A 27,905-nucleotide genomic window follows, 5' to 3' on the forward strand; every position below is an offset into this window, starting at 1 on the left:
TTTAGGACAACATACCATCCACTATGAAAGAGAGCAATATAGTTAGACAGGCTTGTGGGTGCATGACCGAGAAACACTTGAAGTGTATGAAATAGGGTTCCCGAATTTAAAAAAAAAAAAAAAAAAAAAAAAATCTATTTTTCCATTGGCCTACCTATGGCAAACAGCTGTTCTGGTCAGAGAAGCAGCCGGAGCCAGCCAGCCCCACTCAGGGCAACTCCAGGGGAAACAACTACAGCTCGGCAAAGCCTTACACATCACAGGAAAGGGGGCTCAAAGCAGAAGTCTGAGGAAAAGACGGCAACAGGCAACAATTCCAGTTTTATCTGTCCTGCATACATACACATGCTGCGAAACATTTTTTCCCCCCTTTCTCATATCTGTACACAGATGAAAGAGATACTGACGCTCAAAAAAAGGGTCATGAGGCTCATAAAAATACTCAAAAATGAGGCTCATAAAAAAAAAATTATTAATCTAGTAACTACAGCAAATGTATTCATAAACTAAATCCTCTATCATTTAAGGAAAGATTAAAGCCCACCTTCATTAAACAAGCTGAAGCAACAGAAGAGAAAGCCTGGTGGTCTACAACATTTAAAAGATGTTACCATCCTAAGGAAAACCTTTGGAGCAGGACATTACATGCAGGAGGAACAAGAGATATCTGAGGATACACGGAATACGCCAGAATCAGGCCAGACAATATTCCCCCAAGACGGTAAGTGTAAATTTGAACTTTCAAAACTGAAGTTGACAATGCGCTGGCCTTTGCTTTGCAGGGAGCGATCTGTCAGAAAAATGGACTGGCTGATTAAATTGCAGAATTACAGAAACAGAGAGAATGGAAACACCTGAAGGGCAGTGTTTGAAGAATTGACATGTCTGAAACAGTTACTCCTTATCTTAATATCTGTTTTTTCCTACAGTCAGATATATGGAAAGCTGCACAAGCTGCACATACAACCAAAAATGCCCCAAATTAAATAACCTTGTAGCCAGCAGCAATAATTCAGTGCCCACATTACAGCAGATAACACGATTGCACTCCTGTGGGCCAGCACTGAGGTGTCATCTACAGTTGCCATGGCTTCCTGAAGAATTAAGGGCTCTGGCTTACGGAACACTAAAACAAGATGCTAGCGCATGAAAACAAGCACACTTCTCTCAGCAGTCAGGGTGGTGGGGAGAAGCAGGTCACCAGCACGTAAAGTGGTTGTGCTCTGTAGTCTGACCACCAGCCAGCTTTACCATCGCGTAATTTCCCAAACCTCAGCGGAGACATAGTAGAGGTGGTTTCCCACAGGTTATGACGGACAAGCATCAGAACCTTGAATAAAAAGCATTGCTGGGATTTGTTGGATGGGAGGGAATTAAGACAGGGGAAAGAAAATAAGAATATCAAACCACAGCAGCAGAGGACCAGTGTCATGACTGCAGCTTTTCTCCTTCGGAATAATCACTCTTGGTGAGCATTGCTCACTAAAAGAACACCTTCAGACTTACTCTAAAATTAGTACCTCTGGAGACAAACAGAATAAAAGAATATATATATTATATTCAGAATCTATATAGAATATATATATAAAAGAATATATATGAGATATATATAGATATATATAGATATAAGATATATATAATAATATATATCTATATATTCAGAATCCAAAAGAATGCCTGTATTTAAGTATTACAATCATTATTAGATTTTTTTGCATCTGCTCTTTTTTACTATAAAAATCGGATGTAGTAGTGTTTGGCAAGTTCGTGTCAATATGGTATGACAGGAAAAAAAAAGTAAAGGCACTTCTAGAATATTTCAGCCAAAATATTTCCAGGAGAACCAGGAAATAAGTGAGTACTTCATATAATTCTATTTTTACAAGTACTATTTCATCTGGGTTATCTGTATAATCTTGTTCTCTTGGGTTCAAATTTAAAACCAGAATTGGTACAGAGAAAGGCACCTAGGATGAGAAGGAGATTAAAGAGCTTGTTTTACTAGAGGAGATGAAGTCTAACCTGAAATGCAAAGATCACAAGTGATGGGGGGAAGAGAAAGGAAACACACTTCAGGGGGTGCCGGGGGAGGACGGGACAGAAAGAGAAAGCTATTAAGGGATAAATAACAGTTGAAGAAAAGAATAATGAGAATAAGCTGACAGAACTGGCATGAAAAGGTATCAGAAGGAAATGAGAAGATCCTCAACCATCAGCCCTTCCAGTAGAAAGCCTGGGAAGGCTGAAGGCATAGGAAATAGCCAACCAGCCTTAAGACAGTCACACAGCCAACGCTGATCACTGCCCCCCAGCACCGAACCTGGGGCTGCCCACATGCCTCCTGCTTCACTTGGACTGGTCTTCATAAATAAAAGATTGCAAAAAAATCACTTTGCGGCTGCTTAATGTACTTGACACAACAAGCACTAAGGACTTTCTGAATTGCCTCAAGTAATAAGTGCTTCAGAGCTATTTTTATCACACTTCCACACTTAAAGGAACACTGTTGCATTCAATAACAGAGGAAGTTATCAATTAGGTTGTTAATAAAAGCTTGTAAGGCTATGTCCCACAGCCTACATAAACACTTTCCTTTTCTGTGGAAAGACTTCTACAGAACCACTGAAGGCAACAACCTCATATAATCCAGATAAATGCATCAAGCTCCAATTTAGAAGTTAAATTTTCTGCTCAAGCTACTTCAGCTGGGAGTCTGTTCCAAACACCACTCTGCTGAATTTCAGCATGGAATTACTCACAGAACATTTATAAAAAGTTATTCTTGTAGCAATACTGTCATTGAGATTAAACCACTCTATTCCCTCTGTCGTTCTTGTGTAACATGGTGCAGTCAGTTCCTCTCCCTTCCCTCTATTTACTTGGGCACACAAGCAATGTTGCTGTCATCTCTTACAAGACAGGACCTCGGCCAGGCTTGCAGCCCTCTCCATGTCCATTCCTGTTCCAAATAGTCTCTTCCAGCAAGATGCCCAACTAGGTCTTTGTCCCTCCTTTCTTCAAAACTGTCATGGCTTAGATACTAAGGTTAATAACCTCCTAGATGCTTGCTCAAGTTACAGGTAATAGATACATGAAAGCGCTCAGGAGAAAATTGTTTTGAAACCATGACAGAAGACAAGTATTTGTAACTAGTATTATTTACAACTGATTCTGAAATAAACAAGCAACAAACCACAGAGCAACAAAATACACTTGTGAGGTTTTAAGCCATGATCGTTAAAAAGCTGGACTTAAAAAAGGTGATTTTCCACATGCTGGTGCAAACAGTTGCGCAGAACAGTGATCATTGGCGACAAGCTCCTACTGATCACAGCTGTCCTGTCTATTTTCTTTAAACAATTTATGAATTTTACAAAGGTAGAATTACACCACAGAATAGTGTATTACAGCCTTGGCCTAAGTATAACACAGTGACCTCAGGCTTCAGAGGAAAGCAAGAGTTTGCTTTACAGTTACAGCTAAAATCATTAATAAGACACCATGAATGCATAGCTGTCTCCAAAATACAGTGGCTGTGGATCTGGAAACTGGCCTCACTTCAATGCAACAAAGATTTCTCCAATAGAAGAAAAGGGAGAAAAAAAATTAAATAATATGGGAAGGATTTGATAAGGAGCTTTTACATCATTAGGGAACAGAAGTCATGATGTGACTTCATGAGATGCTGACAACTAGAAAATAGCCTGCAAATGTCTTGAACCTACTTTTGAACTTGATTAAACAAAGTGACAGAAATTTGAGCAAGGTGTTTGCCAGGGAGGGGAGAGGGGAAAGCGTTGCAAGGACTAAAGAACTCAGAAGGAGGGGAAACCATGTTTGCTGCCTCCCAGCTTCAGCAGAAGTGAGCTGATCACATGTACCCTCTGCAGCAATGTCCTCTGGCAATGACTGCTGTTCCTGGTGCAAACCTCCCACCGACTTCAATGGGAACCACACGAAGCTAGGGAAGAAAATCCTGGCTTGACTGAAACCAACAGAAATTTTGATAAAGCCTTCAAAGAAGGATAAGACTGAACTAGGCAATCATATTTCAAACAGCCTGAGGTTCCCCTTCAGTGCTAAATTTTACTAATATATTAAAAGGAAAATACACCCACATACCCAACTGGAAAATTCAAGCTGGCTCCAATAATTTTGCTGGAAATATGCTAATTCACACCAGCCAAAACTTTGCTCTTTTTACATGCTGATGTTACCCATCTTGAAAAGAACTAATTCTACAGATAAAGCATATTTCTTCTTACATAAATTAATGGCTAACTTTAGTATGCAGTTAATTAATATTAAACCATTAAAGTAGGTTGTAGAAGCAGAAACACAACCTCCATAATTTGGTAGTGACAACAATTGGGAGGGAGGGAAGGGGAGAAGAGAAATAAAAAGAGCAAGAGTAAGCTGAAACCAAGGAATAAGTATTTCCTACTCAAAATATCTCAAAGACCTCACAGGGAAATAAGAATTTGCATGACACCTCACCTTTAAAAGTGTATGCATGTTTCAAAAAAAAAAAATCTCCAAACCAAAAAAACCCTACTACATAAGAGCTGACATATATTCTAAGCAGTCGAATCAGCCTCTTGACATTTAATACACTCATTTGTAACAGACTAGCTTTCAAAGCAAGAGAAGGGACATCTGCAGAAGCCACACAACAAAGGTCAGTGAAAGCCATTTTAAGCTTTTTCCTAAATTCTGTTGCTTTGGTGGGGGGGAGTAATCTGTCCTTCAATAAAGGGTAAATTGAATCAAACCATTTGCCTTCAGGAGAGCTGAACAGGACAAGTGAGCCTCAGGATAAAGGGACTGAATAGGAGAGCCAGTCACACAAAAATAAAAGTGTCAGGGAGGATGGTATCGTGTATTTACAAAGGAGTTGAATTTGGATGGACACAGGAGGACAAGCTCTCCTCACTTTTCAACTGTTTACTACTTTTGCTGGCTGTCAGAAGGGATTCTTAATTCAGGTTTCATTGCGAGAAAATTGCTGCAGACGTTTCCTCCACACTGCCTTGAAGATTCATCTCTGGATGAAAAGTATTTCCAAGTGGCAGCCTGAATAAACCTTGACTTCATTTATTCAGAGTAATGACGACATCCAGTGGCCACCAAGTTAATCTCAGCCTACGACAGCAAGATAACCTCTTATATCAGAATGGATAATCTCTTTCCATAAAGGTGTGTATTAACTCTGCTCTTCCACCTCCTAGTGTAAAAGCAGGAGTGCGTTACAAGGAATACTATAACCATTGAGCAAGAGTCTTCCTATCCAGGTCCTCATACAAACTCTAACCAAGCCTTTTGCAGTTCTATCTCACAATGAACGATTATAAATGAAAAACGCAAAAACTCTTAAGTACTTCCATGGTACCCAAAGAAACTGGAAACCAGCAAAAATAAAGGTACATCAAGAAGGGCGGTGGGGTGGGAAAACCTGCATATGCACGCACACAAGCCGCTCAAGCTATTAAAACTGCTTGCCACATCTACCAAACTCAGTCACATGTACACGCTTTTAAAAGACATGGAAGAAACCACTTTTCAAAGTGCTTCAAAACAAAAAACAATGTTTCTATTTTCCACTTTTGTAAGGAACTCAGTCAAAATATGAAAATAAACACTTTAAGCATGCTTGCATTCTTTCGCAGAAAACATCTGTTAAATACTTACTTGCCCAAATATTTCTGGCAGCCCCAAAACTTGACCAGTGAAAACACCAATACAGATGAAAATTGCTGTGACCTGACCCAATGAACCACGGATTTCCTTAGGAGATATTTCACTCAAATACATGGGAAGGGCACTCAGAGAAATGCCTACGAAGGAAGGAAAAAAACATATATTAAGTCAAATCACCTTTTCATTATGCCAGGTACAAAACAAACATCTATTGAAAGGAGTCTGAGTGCTAATCTGCTCACAACAGTTGCATAAAAACATGCGAAGAACAGAATTATATCCATCCACAGATAACACGAGTTATCTTCTCTGCATGTCTAATTACTCTTGCAGCATTTAACAACTATGGGATTGATTATCTGTTACAGATCTACAGTGATATGCGTAGGCTGCTATTTGATGAGAAGTACCAAAGGTTACTCAGAGATGAGAATCACCAGGAGAATGGATTTTATGTTTTAAATTTGTTCATTCCAAAGCAAGCAAAATCACATTAGCACTGGTGCAGGTAAGGAAAAAAAACCCCAATGAGTCAGAGAGAGCAGACACTTCCAGGTGAAATATTTTTACTGCAAAGGGTATTGGCAGATGCTCCTCTCAATACAGGCTTACAGCTGCAATGAACTCTTAATAGCAGGCAAAAAATAAGGGCAAGAATGCTGCTCAAAGCCGGGAGAAAACAGATGCATGACCCTGGTTAGTACAATGACAATATTTACAAAGCTCCAGAAGTTCGGTCATGTGGTGGTAATGTGAGACAAAAATTAGCAGTCAGCACCAAAACTATCCATGAACATCACATTGCAAGTGATGGACACATCCACTTTCAAACTGTAGTCTGTGCTTACTAACAACATAGACAAAGCTTGCCAGGAAGGGGGCTTAGCAATGCAAAGGTCAAAGCATGTTCCACTGTTTAGAGTAAGGTAATTACACTGAGAGTGTAAAACCATCTTAATTCATCAAGTCTGTCTCCATGTTATTTCTCACCATCTACTGATCTGTGAAGTGGCTGAGAACCTCACTGCTAGCTGCAAGACTATTCTGGTGCAGCAGTGCCTCCACGATTTACTTTTAAAGTGGGAAGACCATGTTGCTAGGAGAGAATGATGACGTACCGAACCTTCCACTTAATCCTACTGGTATTAGCACGGGATCCAACAACTTCTAAACACAAAGCAGCAAGCAGCTTTAATAAATAGACTACACCCTCTTAGCCAAAGGATTTTTATGGCATAAAGACAGAAACACTCCACCACTCCACCAGGGCTGGAGGAGGAAATGGGGAGGAAGAACCAGGGTGGACAGCAGTGGCTAGCACCCATTCCAGTGTCTTCTCCAAACATCAGATCCTCCAACGCTTATTCTACTGGTTTGCCCCAGTGAAATCAGTGTGGCTAGTCCCCAAAATGCCTCTTTAAGGTAAAGAAAGATCTAACTGGGGGAGAGGAGAAAGATTATGCATGGTGCCAGTATTTTGGATATGTACGGCATGATTAAAGCTTACCTGCATCAACACCCATTATAATGCGGCCCAGTATGAGCATTTCAAATGACCCCGCCAACAAGGAGAGGGACATCAACAACGCAGCTGTCACTGCAAACACATTATTGAGGAGCAATGTACATTTCCTAAAAGGAAAAGATATCTTATGTAAATACCAGCATCACGACAATTAAATCTAGTCACATTCAAAGCACACTAGGCTATCATTCTTAAATATCCATAAATAAAAACAAAAAGTGCCTAACAAATACTGTCTCACATGTTGCGTAGAGTTTCAAAACACAACACTATACCCAAAAGGATGCAGTTCCAAACCTATGCCACAGCTTTAAAATCAAACATAACATAGTTAACTAAAGAGAGGTACTTCAAAGGCATGGCAATTAGGCATCCTACACATCCTAAGAACTCAAGTGCCATGCCTGAAACTCTGTATATGAATATAAATAAGCATACTCTGGGTAAACGTATGCATGTCGGAACCAGAGAATATACTTCAAATAGCAATAAGATGATATAACTATAGGCATTTTTATGCTACATACAGTTTTTGCCATTTTGAGAACTTCCTAACACTGACATATTTATGTCATTATAATTAATCCTTAAACCCATGATATTAAAAACATACACTGAAGAAAATTACTTACTACTTGTAGAGTTAGAAAAAACACTTGGGCTCACAGGAGGGATAAAAATCAACCTCTTTTCAAAAATTGTTGAAATTAACCAAAATATTGATTCACATCCTTTTTTTTCCCCAATTTTTAAGTTATTTCATTCTATAGCAGTAAAATAAGATGTGAAAAAAAATATTTCTTTCAAAGAAAAGAAATGTACTTTATGGAAAATTATTACTTTGTTGAAAAAAATACAAAGAAAATAATGAAAATATGTTTTAAAAATTTCAAAACATCTCAATTTCTCATTCACACTATACCAACAGCTGTATTTCTTACAGTTTTCATCTTACAGACCTTTCTGCTCAAGTCTGAGGGACTCATTAATTCAACAGTGACTTGTAAGTCTCATAACTTCTGCAGAAGGAAATACTTTACAAAAGAAATTATATGTAGCATTTCATGGGCTTTTGACAGTCAGATTCAAACACTGACATCCAAGGTGTCATTTCCTGAACACGTGCAAGAAGAGTGGTTAAAGATATAAGATCAATAGCTCTGCTGCAGTGATTCTCTATTGAAAGATGAAGTAGAAAACCCACCCAGAACTGAGACAATCACTGCTACCTTATACACACCTCTCCACAAATATGGATTTAAGTGGCTTTTTGCTAAATTACACCCTGTAGGTGAATGGCTGGAGAAGCCATTATCATCAGGTTTAGCCTTGTGAGCGACTGAAAAGTTTCTTGCAGTTCCCAGGCAGACTCACAGCCAGGGCTGGGATATCTGCTGGAGATGTGGTGGCCTCTCCACAGCACATCACGAGACAGCTGCTTTGCATTGCTTATGATCTAACACAAGACAAAACACCACAATTTTCACAATTACATGGCAAGAGAATGATTGTACACTATGTTTTTCATCTGTGAGTCACCTCACTTAGTTATATGTGATAAAGCAACGGACCTTTGTCTTTACCAGTCACATAATTAAGCACAGTCTTGTTTTGGCTCTAGAGGTACAACTCAATACTGGAGCCTCCAATCCCACTCAGAACAACATATGAAGGAAACAACTGATTTGAAAACAAATTTACCTGGAGATAAACGTCACAGATGATGTAACTTATAAGGATTCTATTAACTTTGACAGTAAATGGTGCAGGCTGAAAATATACTGATTTTATTTAAAAACAGAAGTGGTATTAAATTTGTAAGTATTCTCAACAGATTTTCAATCTCTATATACTGTAATTTCCACGCAAAAGAAGAGCAATGACCAGAAAGGCTGTCTACCTTTTTCTTTTCCAAAGCAGGTAACAAACTGACCCAGAGGTCCTCATTCTTCTTGAGTTCAACACATAGGTACCAACTGGAAACCAGCTGAACCAGTTGTCCAACTTGTTACAACAGTCAACACATTTTTGATAGGAAATATTTTTAATACTTGTATTTCTAATTAGTTTTCCTGCTTTCTAGTGTTTTTTTGAACATTGTTTGAATGAATAACATTGTCTGAAGATCAAACAATGAGATACAGCTCATTTAAAGTATATGTTTATACAACATAGCTGTCAAGCATGACGACTTTACCATTTGAAACAAATTTTTCAAGTGGATGTAATTTGAGAGGGCTAAAGTGATATAAATAATACCAGCAATGGAAACAAATGTTCATTCAGGTCAAACAAGTGCTATACATTCATCTGAAGTAACTACCTTTTTCTTCTTTATTTTAACCTACAAAATATTTATCTTTTTAGAAGAAGTTGGCCAGCCACCCCTTATTCTATGCAGCCTAACTAACAAAGATAAAAACAAAGGATTTTGTCTTTGCCAGATTGGAAAAAAAAAATGAAAACAAGAAAGTAATGCGCTGTTTAGAGTGTTACTATATAAAGCATGTACATTTTTGGTAATGAAAACACTGTGCTGGGTGTCTGTGGCAGGGTTTTGGAAGTGAAGGGGCTGCAGCGGTGGCTTCTGTGAGGAGACGGAATGAGGGAATAACAAGGTCAGTGGAGGAGAAGGTGCTCCAGGACTGAGCAGGTACATCCCCAGAGGGACTGCAGCCCATGGAGGACCCACGCTGGAGCATAGGAGACGAGTGAGAAGGAAGGAGCAGCAGAGGGAAGTTGCTGTGCACTGACCCCGACGCCCTGCACCGCCTGTTCCCTTACTGAAGGGACTGAGTGTGACCTGCCGTGGTACCAAGGGGGAAGAGAGGAGCCTGGAGTGATGTTCAGCCTGGGAAAGTGGGAGGAAAGGTGTTTTAATGTTTGTCTTGTTTCCCAGTACCTGATCAGTAATTAAATATTCATGCTAATTGGCAATAAATTAAGTTAAATTCCCCAAGTGGAGCCTGTTTTGCCCATGACAGTAATTGGTAAGTGTTTTCCCCTTCTTTAGTTTGACCCATGAGTCTTCTTGCTCCTGTTCCTATTTCTCCCCAGTCCCGCCATCCCACTTTGGGGGTGAGGAGTGACGAGCAGCTGGGTGGGTGCTTGGCTGCCAGCTGGGGCCAGGCTACCACAAACATAAACAGTGGAAACAACTTCTCATCATAGGTCCTAAGAAAAAAAATACAGCAAAACCCTCCAAAGTCCCCATGCGTCTGAGTTTACTTCCAGTCAGGTCATACATTCAAAATTGCTACAATCATTAAAAAAACCTATGCTTTCCTGGTCACGCAGGCCAAAACTGTATTACCTCAGAAACAAGGCATAGGAAAAAGAAACAAATCAAAAAATCCCAACAAATCACTGCTTGTACAGCTCTAATGTAAGTGATACAAAGATACCACACTTAATAAAGCACCACAGCAGACACTTTTGGGAACCTCCAACCAGTCTTGTCAGATAACTGTGCTCACCACACTTACAAAGTGTAAGTGTGCAAACTGCAACACTAAGCCACCATAAGAAAAGACACGTGCTGGTGTGTTGGTCAGCTGAATAATTTCTCTCACATTCCAAATCACAAACTGATCAAGCAATTGTCCAAATGGTACATGAAAACTATTGAAGTATAAATATCATACCTAGTCCTCACATAGCACATTTCATTTTTCAGTCTTGCTGAAGGTTATAGAGCACATCAATATCCCTATTTCTGTAACTGGGTAAACAGAGGAATAGATAGTGAAGTGGACTCGACCTAAAGCTAATGTGCAAAACAGTGCCAGACCTGGGACAGGGAACCTGGACTCAAGTTCCAGTCCAGAGCCCCACATGGTTCTGCTGCAGCTATTGCACTAAAAATACTAGACTAGCATTCATTTAGATATGAAGATTTTTGAAGATTCCTTCCATTCAAGTAATTCAGAATTTTCTCCAGCCAAAAGAAATAAAGCATTTATGCATTCCAAAAGGAAGATGCTTTCAAAAACTTCCAATTGAGCGCAAAGCATTTGTCACAAGCAGCTACATCCTAAGCCAAACAGTAAGTTTTGCAACTTAGAGCCAAAACTGGTTCTAAGACTGACTATCCATACTGTTGCAGGAACATAACTTCCAATCCTGTACTCAGTCTGAAGCAGTCCTAAGAGAAGACCCATTTGCTCAGTAGAAATCGGTTTCTATAAGCATTCCAGCTGAGACAGTTCACCCATCAGCGAGACACAAATAGAGCTAAGCCTTAAGGATTTTTTTCTGCCTTTTTCTTTTTTAGGTATTTTGGATATTGAAAACACTTGAGAATCTCTTCCTCAGAACTGTCCATGCCTTTTTGCAAAATCACATATGATTAATCTCTTGTGATTTCAAGGTTGTCATTTGCTCTCATTATATTGGATAGTTCCAGAGGCCAGAACAGAATCCTAGCGACTACGTGCCCTCCAGGGCTGCAATAACTTTAATTAAGGATATGAATTAATAGTTCTTTTGTCTAAAACTTGCAACTAGGAAAATGACAGAATTAAAGTTGCATCAAAAATGTATTGTTGTCTCAAAATTCAGTAATAAGAAAGACTCCAGAAGCTCCACCCAGGAGCAAATATGATACCTTATACAAAAAGTACAGTAAGGAAACCAGGTGTTTAAATAACAAGCTGTGTGTTCTTAATCTAGGTGTTTAAATAAAAGCCAGTAACAGATTGAACACTGGATGACCATTTCAACTACAGTAGACGACTTCAGAATAAAGAAGTGGTAGAATTACTAAAATAATCCAGATAAATTCCCTTAATCACTTCATACTCAAAACGGTTCACTGTGCTAGAGGGAAGGCCTTGTCCCTCTCCTGCAAATGCCTCCCTAGCAGTGGCCTAAGCCATCCACCGGCCATATCACTCTGCGTGTCCGGGATACGCAACAGCAGCTGCTCTTTGGTAGAAGAAGAGAATTTAAATTATGAAGTGTCGAAGCCACATTTGAACATGGGACTTATGCTTACGTGGATGAAGGCTCTCTTTGAAAAAATTGCTCTACATCTCTCAAAGTAAGTAGGGCCTAGAAATCTGGTAATTTGGAAATTATGTTATTAACCTTACAGCAATATGATTCAAGAGTGCTCTTTTTAAAGTCATACATTATTTCTGACTAATGCTTTTGATCCCACTTAGTTCATTATTCGGTGTCAGTGTAAATGGAGCTCTGCTTCATCATACATACAACCCTCCAACCTACACTTGAACAATTTGAGAGCGAAGTATTTTATTGTTCTGTCAACATTTCATGTGCTCCTCAATTACCGTACCAATAAGTCAGTCTCGTTTCCTAGACCAGACAAACACACTGCAGTGTGAACAGCAAACTCAAGAACCACGCTGTGACGAGCAGCCTTTACCCAGTGTCCCGAGAGACGCAATCCCTTCCCATCTCTAATCAAATACTCGTACACCGTATCTATGAGAGAGCTTTTTCACGGTTTAACAGGGATGAACAATAAACAGGGGCAGAGTCTGCAAGCTTTGAAGCTCTGCCCTGGAAATATGATCTGCTCCCATCAAAGTGGCATTCATATGACTGAGATCAGCCACCACTTTAACAAACCTGCACACAAAGCTGTTCTACTCTTCACCAAAAATTCAAGCCTTCTACAAACCCATTTTTTACTTCACTTTTTAATAAAGTAAAGAAGAGTCAGTGGCAATTCTAGGAATTAATCAGTCTGAGTCAGGCATAGTTTCCTATATTTAAGACGTGTGTAAAAGCCAAATTGATGATTTGGCAGAAGAAATTGCAAACCTAAAAAAAATAATGTGATTATGAAAAATATTTAAGAATTGAAAATCAAATGATGAAGTGAAGGGACAGACTACATTAATGAAGAATGGACAATAGATTTACTGTAAGCATGAAATGGAAGAACCTGAAAACATACTCTGAGGTGAAAAATGGGATGTCGAAGAGTTGGGAAAATGACAAACAGGCCTAGGAGAGTACAACCTAAAGTGACAGAAATAGTCAAAATGTAGAACAGAAAAGTAAGAACAGTGGAGGTGGATGATTATATTTAAGCCTCCATGATGACCTTCTCTAGTGACTTAATTGAGCAAAAATTATCAAATTATATAGAATTTACAATTAAGGAAAAGCCAAATGAGCAGTTAAGATGAAGGCTATAGTGGCTTTTTTTTTTCATGCCGTTCTAAATATAGGTAAATTACAAATTACTTTTAAAATTCTCTTTGGAAGACTGTATGAAACAAAAATTTGACAGAAATATCTAGTTAGTAGTTTCAGCAAAAATGCAAACATACACCAGCACAAACATTCCTAAAATACTCATGTTCCCTATGGTCAAGACTTGGTCAAATACTGCATTGCGTAGAGCTTGGAAGGCGTCCCCAAGCTTGGGGAAAGCCAAACACAAGCTTCACCCTAGTTTAGTTCTTCAAACTGTATTTTAAGTTGACACAAGGAAGAAATAAAAAAAGAGCAATTTTTTATTACAGTATGGCAACAAATGTCGTTGAGTAGCAAATGAGACATGTTGATGGCTTTATTTGAAAGATATTCAGCAAGATACTCAGCAGACTCTTGAAACAAGAATCTGCCAATCCTTTGTGAAATCTTTCCTATTTTATGGTATTTTCCTTTTGCACTCTTGACAATTCAACCTCCTTGACATTTCAACCCACTGCCCATTCAGAGGAAATGGCTTCTGTGACTCAAATGATGCACAGTAAGGCCAGAGAGAAAGGTACTAATTTTACTCTTGGAAATCAGGAGCTCTTAGAAATGAGCTTTCATAATTTGAAGATGTTTAAATTTGCATTCTGGTGAAGAGGGTTTTTAAAAAAAATAAAAGTAAAGCCTCCTAGAGAGGCCAAGTGAGAAACTGCTTTAGAAACTAGAAGTTTTCCAATACACTTACCGTCCGAAGAACTTCACAATTGGGGTAACAATAATGGCACCCACAAGGCCACCAATGGCAAAAATAGAAACAGTTATAGACCAGAGGAGAGTCAGTGTGCTTTCATCCACTGAGAAGCCGTATCTTCTTTCCCAAGTTTCATTGTAAAACTTCTTGATATACTGAAAGAAAATACATAATAATAATACATGTAAAAATCACACTTTAAGAATACAGCTGACAGAAACAGAACTAAAAAAACAGTAGCTTGCTTGCAGGAATCACCCTTGCTCTTCTATCTCCCTCCTCCAAAAAATGGGGCCTCACTTCTAGATGCAACTGCAATACAGACTAACTGAACCAGTCAAAGCATACATACATTTAACTACATGCCAGTCATAAACAAGGTGGGGAAAAAAACACAGGTAGACATGAATGTAGAAGAGGCTTATAAAACAGAAACTCCTATTCAGCAAGGATGTTACCATTTAGGTTGTCAGTAGATTAACAACAGTTTGTTTTAGCCTTACTGTGTACACATATATAAGCATTTCAGCCCGAACTGGGGCTAAGGGCTCAGATGCAGAATCACAGAATGGTTGAGGCTGGAAGGACCTCTGCAGACCATCTTGTCCAACCCCCCTGCTCAGGCAGGGCCACCCAGAGCCAGTTGCCCAGGACCGTGCCTGGAGGTTTTTGAATACCTCTAAGGAGGGAGACTCCACAAAGTCACACCACCCGCGCTTGGCAAGGTACTGCGCGTCAGCTGAGCTCCACGCTGAGCTCCACGCATGGCTCACATACATACTCTTAACCTCAGGCAGGTGACGTATCACATCCTAGCGTAACAGGATGTCCTTTTGGACAAGCCAAGCAAAACTGCACTGCCTAGCATTTGCAATGACTTTTAAAAAAAGAACATGCATAAATGCTAACTACTGTTAGTCAATTAATTGAGACACTGATTATTAAGCAGACTCTTACATTAGGAGCAAGTAGTTTTACTGCTTTTTCATGGATCTATAGTACAAATAACTTGGAAATACAAAAGAGGGAGGGAGGGAGGGAGGCAGGCTCCAGTAGCTTGCAGAAGGGAAAATGTCTTAAAGAAGTTGGTGAATTGGCAGAAATGCAAAGGTAATGAAGAGGAAGGGAGTTGCAACCAATTCCTGCCAGACAGCAACATGACTGACATCACGAGAAGAGTTTGGCTTGCCTTACGGGACAGAGCACCAAGTGCCATTTGTTGATAGGTTTGGGTGTGTGGGGGGGAGTTCACATGTAACTTAGGAAATGCCCTGGAAAAAGTTTAAAGATGCTTTAAAATTTATGTAAGTAGGAATTCTTTTGGTAAAAGCCTACACTGTGCTTACCACGAAAAGACATTTATCATCTCTATTTTGTATTTCAGTCCTAAAACGTAGATCTCAGATTTGCTTAAAATTAAGTGCCTTTCACTAGACTATTTTTTCCAAAGGGCCAGTATTGTAACTCTATAGCAATTCTTTAGCATAACATTAGAAAAAAAATAGAGTGAATTGAAAACAATTGGCATTCATGGATTGAGGGAAGAAGGGAGGCTGCGTCCACTTTTAAACTGTATTTATGACACTGCCCCATCTGGCAGCCATACAAAATCAAGGACCTACTAAGCCAAGCAATGAAAGATAACATTTTTCTCCCAAAGAATTTACAGCCAAGACAAATAACTGTTAGAGGAGGGAGGCAAGAGCTGACAGCTGTTGGTTTGATACTGATGGGGGAAAAAAAAGCCCACAGTATCAGTCAAAAAGAGCTAGTTGTCTGACACTGTTAAAATTAATAATCTCAAATCACTTTCGTAAGTATGTTATAGCTTGTCCCCTTCAAATTTACATATGCTGTTTTTTGAATGAAGTTCAGGCTGCTAAACAAGGTAAGCAATTTCTTTTCAGTAATGAAAGATGTATCAAACATGAAATCAGACACTTAAGATCCTGATACGAATCCATCTGCCAGACGAGCTGGTTCTCTTAAGAAATGAGCATCTGAGACCTACCTTCTAACTCTTCAGCTATCCTCAGATCTACATTTTTCTCCCATGGCAGCTTAATTTCCTTAAGAGCCTTCCATAAGGGCCCTTCTAGGGTATGATTTGAAAGTCCAAGTGCCTCTTGAATCCCTGGAGAACTCGGACAGAGGCCCGAGTCACGGTTCTCCTTTGCAAAAGCCACGCCAGCTCTTCCCCAAATTCTCACTTTTCTACTACAGTTTCTGCTAGCTTGTCAGGTACAAATAACTAATTCCTAGCATGTATGTTCCAAGTTTTCCCCCTAAAAACTACTTTTTTCTTAAAGTCACATTAACCCTCTCAGTCTCTCTGTTACTGAGGCTATTTAAAAAGAAGCTGAACTGTGATACGAAGCCTATATTTTGGGTTATTTTTTCAGTCTTGAACAAATGCTAAGGTATTTTGGCAACCTGACACAAAATTGTCACTAATTTTATTCCATATCTCTACTGACATTTCAGCTTCTCCAATACATTCCCTATAAAGAAGGTTCCAGTGTGGGACATCCCCAGACTTTTCCAATCCAAAACATTAATTCAGGTTTCTCGTTACGTCCTTGTATTTTCTGAACACCCTTTTTCAGCTTCATCTATCAGCCTTATATCCCCAAACCCTCTGTCTGGACATTTTTTACACCTGCTAAAAGTACGCAAACTCCAGGACCAGCTCACTTTTTAGCCTTCAATGTGCCAGAGTTTATATTCCTTTTCTGCTTTCCTCACATGAGCACAACTGCAGGTTTTTGAAGGATGCCTTCTAACAACTTCCCTTCCCTGATGTTCAATTACATCAAAGTTTATTCATCTTTCTAAAAGGTAAAGATGTCATAGCTCCAGTATGACATTTTTACATAGTCTCTGTATTGCTTGCAGAGACATCGCCTATTTACTTTCTTTTTAGTCAAGCGTCCTTATTTTCATGCTGTTCCCATTTTGAAATCAAGCAAAGCTCTGATGCCACCGTGGTGTCTAATGCACTGGCGAGGATACAGTACCAGGCGGTCGCTACTGCAGAAGGGCACAGCACGCTTGTGTAACGCTATCACCCATTCTGTGTCACTGCTCCCCGACAAGCTTTACAGTATCACAGAGTTTAATCTTGGCACTTTTCCCCAGTTTCTTCTCAGATTTCCTCCAGCACGTCATAGGTACTAAACTACCCTGGGGCAGGACTCAGCAGTATAAGCCTAACACCACATTTGCCCTGCTCAAACTAGGAATTTCAAACTTTAGGTATTTCAGCCTTGGGCACACAGACTGTCTGATTTGAGGGCTTTATTTAGTTTGAAACACTACCTCTCCACCTGCAAAGTACCTAAGAATGGTGGAGGCAGAACGTACCACTTACTGTCTTCCTTCTAACAAGCTTCTCATAGGCCTCTTGTGCCCTGAATTAAAAGGAGAACAGGGATATTTCTCCCATCCTATGTGGTTCTATACAAACAGACAGAAAAAACATACACACACACACAAAAAAAGTCACTTTGGTGCTTGGTCCATTTAGAAGAATCTCACAGTAAACTTTCAAATGAATCTGCCATTAAATCAAGCAATACATCTTATCTCTTTAACACCAATATTCAGATTATATTTAGATTCAGTTATCTTCTTGTTTATTTGAAGTTCATTCCTCATAGTAATGAATAATAAGAGAAAACATTTTTAGAACGTTATTAGCATTTCTTGCTAATGATAACGGCTAAAAATAGTATGCAAATTATTCTCCCCTTGTGTTATGACTAATTTTCTCAGCATAGCTTTTTTTATTTACAAGGAGACATCAAATAACTGCAAATGTTCAAGAAAAGAAAGTACAAACTACAACACTCAATAGTAACAGATAAATGTGCTGGCATGTACATCACCTGTGTCCGGATTCCCACTGCCAATAAATGGGAAGCTAATAACACATACAGGTTTTGAGGAGTTGCACATGAAAATGAAAATCCAAAGAACAAAACAAATCTGATCCAACAAATCCACTGGATTTGAATCCACTGAATTCTGTGGAAAGGCTCCTTTGGGATTTTAATCAGTTGTCTGAACATCACTAACGGCATAAACATGTACACAAAAATTTTAGCCCCTAACCAAAGTCTACAAGGAATGGTAGCTGACTGATATCAGTATCTTGTATTCTGCTGCCTCAGTTCATTAAGGTAGTAGTGCTAGGGTGGGAAATACAAGGAATACATATATTTTATGTCTTTATACATATATATAAATATAAGGGATATATTTTAAATATAAAGGAAATATTTTCCTTGTCTCTTTAACTGTAAATAACTTACATCAAGGGAAGAGATGAGCTGGTCTTTAGAGAAGAAAAATGACCTTATCCATAGTTACAAGGGTCACTCCCACATAGTGACAACTATCCAACTGGTTGACACAGCAGGCTATACATTTTTGCAATACTCTCACTTCCCCATATCAGCTCTAAAAGGAATGTAGAGCTGCAGCCGCCCGCAAGAAGAGGGCAAGGGCTGCACGGCAGTAAGTAGCAGGGACTTCACTTCCCGCACAGAGCACAAAGCGCATCATTGTTCTACAGACCTTGCCCACAACCAGTCCATGGAATGAATTGTAGAAATTCAGCTCAGAAAAAGACAGCTTCAACTTGTATTCAATTAAAGCATTTGTCTCCTTACTGCCGAATGCTTCCATGCGTTTTTAATAAATTCTGGTAACTCTTTGAACAAGCCCACGGAGACTTGTAATTCTGGGTTTCTTGTGTGGTCAAGCACTGTGTGCAGGGGGAAGCACACCTGCAATGGGCCACTGCTCTTTCCCACAGAAAAGTAGGGGACTGAGTGGGAAGTGATCTCTGCTCTGAGCAGAGCTGGTGCAGTTTATTCCCCCCTTGCAACAAAAAGGAAGTTGGACTGAATACCTTACGACCAGCAGTAAAGTTCACCGGTGAGAACTGTAGGGGTATTCCCCTGCAGTTTGATGAGCTGGCACAACTTTCAGCACCGAAAGGGAACACACACAAGAATTTACAAACACTTCTTCAATGCTTCAGTCTTAAATGAACTTCCCTGCCCCCCAGCTCAGTCATTGTTCTGACGTGTTCAGTTCCAGGATCCTGGAAACATCCCGTGTTTTAGTCAACAGTCATTATCAAGCATTTTTTCAATACCTCTCAAAGCATCATATAGTCCTTCTCTAAAGTATGAGGACTTCAGGCATCAAAAGGAATTGTACTGAAGTAAACAGAGGCAGAAGATATCCAACATCCCCGACAGATGCTCATACAATGCAGGCTGTAAGCTGCACGTCACCAGAACAAGTTATTTGTCCTACCAAGTTTATAAACGAAACTCAGCTTACGGCTTTTAGGAATTACTGCACTCCCAGTATAACCTCTTAAAAGAGTGCTCTTTATCTACAGCTAGAAGCTGCTCCCCTTTGATTTTCCTCAGTCATCTTACATCAGTATTCCCAAAGGGTCACCTTGCAGCAAACTGATTTGGTGACGTACAGGGGGAAAACAGATGAGGTAAAGGTTCCTTTTCTTGTGCTGCAAGAAGCACAGCTTTGGTATGGCTCGCTCCTCTCCACCACGGCTACGAGCAGAGCCCAGATTCTTCCCTTCAACCCGGTCACTGCAGCTCTGGGAGCAGGGACAGGAAGGTGGCCTGTCCTAGGCAAATGGATGCTAGGGGCTAGAGAGAGGACCAGAGGTCACACTGGTATTTTGCTCTTGAACTACACAGCTATGTATTCCTTGTCAGTAGGGTGTATAACAAAGACTGGTCCTTAGCCCAAGCTAATGTATGGCTTAACATGAATAAGAAGGACACAAAGTTCTCTAACACTGCAACACCACGCTGGAAAAGGGCAGACTTCATGCATACCTGTCAAGAGTATGACCAAAGCCATCAACATGGTACCCAGTTTCAGTCCAAACGCAACAGTAAAGATTTCAAGCAAAAATGGACAGTCCTGGAAGCGCTATTAACCACAAGGCCTGGAATTTTGTCATGGTACAGTTGCACCTTCAACCTCTCCACCCGCACTCTGGTCACCATTATAAACTATCACATGGTTCAAACCTAACTGTCTAGTGTTGCCAAAGAGCACACCCTATCATCCTTTCTTTCCTTTAGTCCTGCAGAAAGTTGCAGGAGGGCTCTGATTACCAGGATGGCTCATTTTTTAAATGGCGCTTAAAAGTTTAGAAATCAGATCATTCTCACTGCTCTGTTGACAGTGTCGAGGCAGTGCAAGAAGTACATCTACCATCAGGACAATTAATACCATTGCTCACAGAATTTCAGATTCCTGCTGATTTCTTCCAAGCCATGTTTACCTTCTGACGACTGCAAGGTGAAGTGATGCTTAGACACGTCATGCTAGAATAAACATCCAATCTGTCTAACCCTGTCCTATTGGCACAAAAAGTACCAGGAACTTCAAGAAAATTCCCAGAAGTTACGAAGGGGGTAATTAAAACTTCCTACACAGTGAGTCTCTTCCTGGTCCTTTGGGTTGTCAGTTTACAAAATAAAACACACATATGAAACATAAATTTAAAAAAATTCTTCTTTCATTATTTGCATAAATATTGCATCCATCTTTAATGTGACCAACCCGTTTAGGGGGAAACCTAGCCACACATTTTATAACAGATTTCCATAAAAGAAGGAGCTTAGCTTTGGAAAGGACCTATTTTGAAATGGAATTTCCACAGTTAGTTGCCAAAATTTACTAGCTATGTTTTTGAAATAGTGTTGCTTGTAACTCCACTGAATTGCTTACTGCTATGCTTAACTGAATTAAGAGGATCTCTAGACAGCCAGAGTTAAAGCAAAATGTTCAGATTTCCATTTGATAACTGATATTTTAATGAAATCCCCCCAAATATTGTACACTGATTTCACAGTATTCTATTCATCAAATCTATTCCATATGTTGCAGCCAACAGATGGTCAACACAGCAGTTTTGAATTCAGAACCAAACAAGGCATCGTCACGAAACACAGAAGAGGCCCATTATTGAAGAGGAAGCCAGAGGCACTATTTATAATATCGGTACTGTGGGAATGAAATGTGCAACCCTCCAGAACTGAATGATGTGAACTGAAGTTGCTGAACATGTGCATAGAGCTACCAAATACTCACTAGTCAGAAAGACAGACTATTAGAAACACCTTATCACGCAAAAGCATGCGAGAAGATTTAGTATTATTCTGGGCTTGGGGAAAATGAGAAACAAACCACGTGCACCCACTCACCTCAACAGCAGTGTTTCGTTTCCTGACAGGTACTGAATGAAACAGTATGGTTTCACCCATGAGGGTGAATTCCTCATGGGCAGCAGAAAGAAGCTTTCAGGCAAAGGAAAGTTACCATATGAGATTTAACCTCTTCTACTACATCAGGAGGATTACGAAAGCAGGATGTTGAGGAGCGCACACTAGCTGGACAAGGCTGCCCTCTGCTGCTATACTCAATTCCAGTTTTGTCAGTCACTTACCACTGCAGGAGCGTTCACCACGGAGAGATTGTAACCATAAAGAAAAGATGACCCAAAAGCACCAGTTAGAGAGGCTACAATAAGACTCCCAGACCAATTCTGAAAAACAAAGAAAAGATGCAGCTATTGTTAGCACACTTTAAATTAACGTACCTCAGGTTTTAAACACTCCTTACGCTACCTTGCATAGCTCCTGCAGCCAGATCTCCTTGCTGCAGAATGGCCTGAAACACTTCCCCTTGCTGCAATCCGTGGAACAGTAAATTTGAAGTGACAGCATCTCAGTTAACATTTACCGAGGCACAAGTGAACATCCGAATTTCTTTCAGCCTCACAGATTTTTGCTGCAAGCATCCCATCAGTGCCCACACCAAAAAGTAAAAGGCTGAAGAAGCATATTCTCAGCAAAGGAAACTGTTGGCAACATATCACTAACACAACGAAGCAAGGAGTAGCGTGTATTTGATGCAACAGGTCTGTGGGTAGACCTGACTTAGGTGAAAGCCTGGGAGATGGTGTATCCCCCACTCCCATGCATATAAAGATTAGGGAAACTGTGACCAAACAAATGAAAATGATGCCTACAAACTAGGTTTTGTAATCCACGTGCAAGTCTCCAACAGTAATTTGCTGCCACACACACACAATCCAGTGGAGACACCATTTGCCCTTTTTTCCCAGCGACACACCTGTACCTCTCCCTTTTCAGCTCTCCTTCCTCCATCCCCCTCATCCTGTTTTTAGCCCACCTCTGCTAACAATTTCTTCTTCCACATTAGCTGTTGAATAAAAGGTAGGCCTGCTTAGATACTGGAGTTTCAGTCAGTTGATTTGAGAGATTTTGCATTTCAGAGTCCTTTCCACCTTCCCCAGTATTCCTTTCTGCCACTCAGTTCTCCTTCTGCATTACCGAGAGTGGCAGAAGTGACCGTTGCCATTCCCAAGACACGTTAACGTTAGTGTTTTGCTGGTTGTTTGTGAACCTTGTTTTGTAGATCATGGAAGACAACTCACCCTTCTTGACTTCCGAGTATGTTAAAGTGGATGGCTTTCTAACATGTTTTGAATTTAAAAAAACCCAAACTCTGCTAAGAATCGAGAATTTCAGGCACAGCTCACTGTCATTTTATGTCCAGCCTCATCACTCATTGAAGCCTTGATCCTTTCAAAGGGAGAAAGACCTGCTCAAAGGAGGCTTAATAAACTCAGCTTCAGTTATATCACTTATAGCAGACACAACATGTTAATGAGTCAATACATTCTCTCAACTGCACAAAGCTGTATGTTTGCTTTGGAAGATGGAGATTTGGAGCATGAACTAGCTTTGTGTAGCTAGCACATGGCATAGCAGCAGTGACAATGGACTGGAACGAGCTCCACCAGCCTCACAGGCACAGCAGGGCAAGTGAACGCCCCATGGTTGTCCACATGTGCCAGAGCTCACGTTCCACACTGTCGCTGTAGACTCTGGTCTGTGAAGAAGGGATAAGATACTCAGGTGCCAGGGCAGGGACCGCAGCGTACAGCCCAGCACGCGTGGGGTGTGCCACGCTCCGTAGCTGCCACTCCTAAGGGCTCAAAACGTGCCCTGTGGGACAGCTGAGTGTTTTAACTTCTTCCGCATGGTGTGGGAACTTTTTAAGAGATTACACGGTTCATTAACCAGCCTGTTTTTGGTCAGGTCAGGAGGAAGTGTACAGGGGGGAAAAAGCTCCATGTAAGAAATATATCCCGTTGAGTTCATTACATAAGCCAAATACAATTTCTTCTTATTAGCCAGCTTCTTAAAATGAACCTGCCACATACACAAAGCTTTGCACCATTACTTTGGTAGCAAAAAGTAGAAATTTTGACACAAGGCTTTATTTAGCCACTGGTGGTAACACCACATATTAGGTGTCCATTATTTCTCTACTATGCACAAGCATTCCTACACTTAGGAGGAATAGCTGCTAGTCTGAACTAATGAGGAGACTAACGAATGACACTGAGGAGAATTTTCCTGGAGGTCTACCAGGCTGCTCCCAAAGGGTTCACAAATGATAAGCGCGATTTCACAAATGCTATGCGGTAATCTTGCTGCAATATTGCTAAAGGGCTCTGCTCCAACAATGCTAGACCCATCAGAAAAATCCTGCAAAGGAAATGATTCGGATCATATAGCCTAGTGTATATTAAAAACTCCAGTGAACGCTTAAACCTTTCAGCACAGGCAAATTATATGCACATGGAGATAAGTGGAAGATAATGCAGGACAAATCACAGAAGCGCTGCCAAATTAGAAAACCCCACATCCACTTTATTTTCAAGTGTTGCAAATAGCTGGGTTTAGAGCCTACTTCAATACCAAGAATTTTACAAGTATACAGCCTGCTGCAGAAAACCTCAGACTTACTCAATCCAGAGTTTTATGGTTTTTAGAACACGAACTTCAACTTCTCCATGACCTATCTCCTCACACACTATTTTAAATATTTGCTCAGGCTTCAGCAATGCCAGATAAAAGATGAAAGCACAATGAAGCAAGAACGCAAAAAAAAAAAAAAATCATCAAACTGTTGCTCAGAAAAATATTAACCCTGTGGCAACACTAACAAAAGGAAAGGAAAGAAAAAAAAAACCCAATGTGTTTTACAGTGACCGGAAAACAAGGCGACCACGCCTCCCTCATAGGTGTTCCTTCACCGCCACCCGTGTGCTCATGCGTGGCTCCCGTCAGCGCAAGGGCAGGTAGGTGTGACCGTCACCACTGCGAGAAGCGTGCAGCCAGGAAAGCTGCCTCTCGGTTCACAGCAAAGACCTCCAGGCACCCGTGAACTGCTTCCTTATGAGAGTCTGCTTTTTTGGTTTTATCACAGATCCCAGGGCACCCTGCTCTGGAAGATGCTTTTTCTCAACTCCCGTCCTTGTTCATCATAGCATTTGTGTCAGCTACTATAAGCCTTAAATTGTCTTTTTTAAAACGCATGCCAGTTTGCACTTCAGTTTTCAAAACAGAGTTTAGAATACTGTATTTTGGTTAGTTAGTTATAATCCCCTTCTCAGGTTAAAACACACTTGTAAGCGTACACGAGGAAGTTTTAATACTCTTAAACAGATACTGCTAAGACTTTCTATTGATACTGGGAACCTGGATTTTGGAGCGCCTTACCCGCTACCCTTAACGAGACCCGGTTTTAGGAAAGCACCAAGTACCCAAGCAACCCTGACCGCGGAGAACGGCCGCGCCCCGTCAAGCACCGCCGCGGGCCGGATGGCTCCCGCCAGGTGCGCCGGTGGCACGGCGGGCCTTCAGCTTGCTCTGCCCCTGGGGGCTGCGGGAGAAGAAGGGGAAGCTCCAGCCCTCCCTCCCCGGGTTCGCCCCTGCCCTGAGCACCGGCCGGTGCGGGTGGTCTCGGGACGAAGCGGCGAAGCCGCACGCGCCCTCGCCTCGCTCCGTCCCGCCGCCCCAGCCGCGGGGTGGCTGCTGGCCCCGTGCGGGCGCACGCCGGCTGCCGGCGCTGCCCTCCGCCCGTCCTCTGGGTCCCGGCTCGGCGGCCGCGGTATTTTTAGCTCTGCCCCCGCGCCTGCCCGCCGCCGGCCTCTCCTGCACCGGCACCAACAACTTTCCGAGCGGGGAAGGGCTCGGCGCCGCCGCCGTGCAACCTGAGCTCTGCCTCGCTCTCGGGGGAGCAGCGGGCAGTTCCTCCGGCGCCCACAGCCACCGTGCAGCAGGCGGGCTTCTCCTCCCTCCCCACCACGCTGGGAAAGGCCTGAAGTCACCCCCTCTCCCGTTAATCGTCCCCGAGGCGCGGGCAGCGCAGGCCGGGCTCCCCGCCCGCCCTGCCTGCCTACGCCGCCGGGCTCGCTCCCGCCCCGCTGCCCGCTCCGCCGAGGACCCACCGCTAAACGGCGACGGTCATTTCCAAAACAAAAAACCCTCGGGGAGACGCCGCGCTGCTCCGCGCTACTTACGCTCCTGCCTGCGCGGCGGCGGCCGCCCCCCCGTCCCCACGCCACCAGCGTGGCCGCCTCGGGCCCCGCCGCACGGTCCATGCTGCTGCCGCACATCTCCGGCGGGCAGCGCGCGGGGCGCAGCGGGGGCGCGGCCGCGGGAGGCGGCGGCGGGGGCCGCGCCTGGCGCTCGGGGGTGCCCGGGCGGGCGGCGGCGGTGCCGGCGGCCCTGGCCCCCTGCCGCAGCGCCGGCCGCGGGAGGACATGGCTCCCGGGAGGGGAGAGCGGCAGTGCCGGGCGCACGCCGCCCGGGGGCTGCAGGCAGCGCTCGGGGGCTGGCACACCCCGCGGTCATTTATCTGCGTGCTTCTGCATAGCTCCAGCAAGTGTGCGTGCCCGGCGCCGTGCGTGCGGTTTCCCGGCAGGCCTCTTCCCTCCGCAGGGATTTACCCAGCAGCGCAGGCAGGGCAGGGAAGCGTCACGACCCCCGCCTGTAAATAGTTCATCGCAGCCCCCCGCCGAGTGGCACAGGGGCTGGGGACCAGGGCTTGCAGGGGGTGCCCGTGCCGCGGGTGCCGTCTGGAAACCTAGGCTGCCTTTCTGTAAGCACGACGCTAGAGTAAGGAGGGGAAGAGTTTGCCCGCGTTGCCGAGCCTGGGAAGTGAAGATACCACAAGCCTTGTAGCCAATTAAGATGTTAACCACAGGGTGTATGGATGTTCCCACAGCCGTAGGAGGTTTAGATCTGACACGCCACAGTACTGCTGTGTAACAGATGGTGATTAGACGTGCTTTCAGCTACTACTTTTGAAGGTACCTATTTGCAAGCATGGGGATTTTGAACTGCTAAGAGTTAAATTACACCTTTTGGTTGGCAATGGATGAGTATTAAGCGCATCTGGGAGCTATTCCTAGATGACTGCAGTTAATATTGGTGTAAATCTGTGCTGTTTCCACTTCTGACGTGCTACATACCTCACGGCTAGCTTAGAGCTCTCAAAGACACAATAAGTAATGCCATAAAGCACTGCAAGTTTGAAAGCAGTTTATGATGCAGCAACTTTGCACCTTGCTTTGAAGTGTCTTTGGCTCAGATCAAGCTGAGCAGCGTTTGAATAGAAAGCCAGATGCTACTCATTAACATGTAAAATTATTGTACATATTGAGAAATGTCAGCATAGCTAGATGATCTGAACATCATTTATAATCTTTTTGAAAGCAGTAAAAAAGTCAAGTTAGGAGAATCAAGCTTCTAAAATACATGGAGTCTATTTGAGATGAATCAGACACCTGTGTTTGATTTAGTTTCATTTTAAATAGCACAGTGCAAGTAGTTCAGTTCATACTCAAATACAAATAATATAGCTGCATGTGATGTACATAATTTCTCACCTTAACACACTCACATTTTTTGACCTTTTACAATCGCTGTTAGTAAGTTACAGAAACTAAACACATGCTACTCTCTACACCCCTCATATTTTCATCCTGGCAGCTTCCCCTTGCTCAAATCTCCATGTTCCCATGGAAAGAAGCATCAGTTTGCTCTTCTCTTACATGTCAGAGTGGAAGGGGAAAAAGGGGAAGAATACACATCTTTGCAGATTCTTGTAGAAGAAAGGTGTCAAGAGACAAAAATCAAAGCTTTTTTCCACAGAATACATCCTCCTAAAATTTCCTTTTGAAGGCACAGAAACTCTCCTCCAAAATGTTACCACTGTCCTCAATTACAGAGTCCCTCCCATAAAAGTGAGGCTTTAACCTATCCTAAAGTCATGTAATTCCAGAATGGTTTGCCTAAACAGTTTTTTGGCTAGTTCAAAACCAGACATACATATAAAGAGAAACACAGAAAAATTTAGTGGCCTGTGATGCAAGTGCCCAGTAAACCCATTAGCAGTCCAGGTACCAAAGGGAGAAAGGAAACAGCAGCATTCCTGTGTTTAGGACAGTGAGCCCATGCCTGCAAGTATTCATATAGGTTCCAAATAGTTATTTTCTGCCTCCTGTCCCCAAATAGCAAACAAATGTGTTAACAGAAGATTTGGGGAATTCACTTACCATTTTTTTCTTCACCGCCTTATTTTCTTTCATCTCACCATTGCTTTGCTGTTTGTTCTCCATTTGTTTATCTTGTTAGTTAAAAGCTGAGGAAGAAAAGAGGGAAAGTTGTGGTAATGTTCAGCTGAGGCATTGTTTTTTTTAATAAAATCATACATCTGACCCAGGAAGGACTTGAAAAAGTGTATAAGAAGCCTAGCTACTCCCTTCAAAAATCAGACCCTCGTTCAGGAAGGCACAGCAGAACCAAACTGCAT

The 27,905-nt window shown here is 41.9% G+C and overlaps 1 protein-coding gene across 1 annotated transcript in view; it reads right to left on the minus strand.

The window, feature by feature from the left end:
- SLC2A9 (solute carrier family 2 member 9) overlaps window positions 1-25,786 on the minus strand; it is a 109,604-nt gene extending 83,818 nt beyond the window's left edge. The window contains exons 1-5 of the mRNA XM_075499175.1: window positions 25,609-25,786; window positions 21,655-21,753; window positions 14,145-14,305; window positions 7,205-7,329; window positions 5,689-5,834 (exon numbers count right to left, since the gene is read on the minus strand). Coding sequence (XP_075355290.1) covers window positions 5,689-5,834; window positions 7,205-7,329; window positions 14,145-14,305; window positions 21,655-21,753; window positions 25,609-25,704 — 627 coding nt within the window. The 5' untranslated portion in view covers window positions 25,705-25,786. The remainder of the gene's footprint in view (window positions 1-5,688; window positions 5,835-7,204; window positions 7,330-14,144; window positions 14,306-21,654; window positions 21,754-25,608) is intronic.
- Between the last annotated feature and the right edge of the window lie 2,119 nt (window positions 25,787-27,905).

The sequence above is a fragment of the Mycteria americana genome, chromosome 4, assembly GCF_035582795.1.
Source record: "Mycteria americana isolate JAX WOST 10 ecotype Jacksonville Zoo and Gardens chromosome 4, USCA_MyAme_1.0, whole genome shotgun sequence".
In the NCBI taxonomy this organism is placed as follows: domain Eukaryota; kingdom Metazoa; phylum Chordata; class Aves; order Ciconiiformes; family Ciconiidae; genus Mycteria; species Mycteria americana.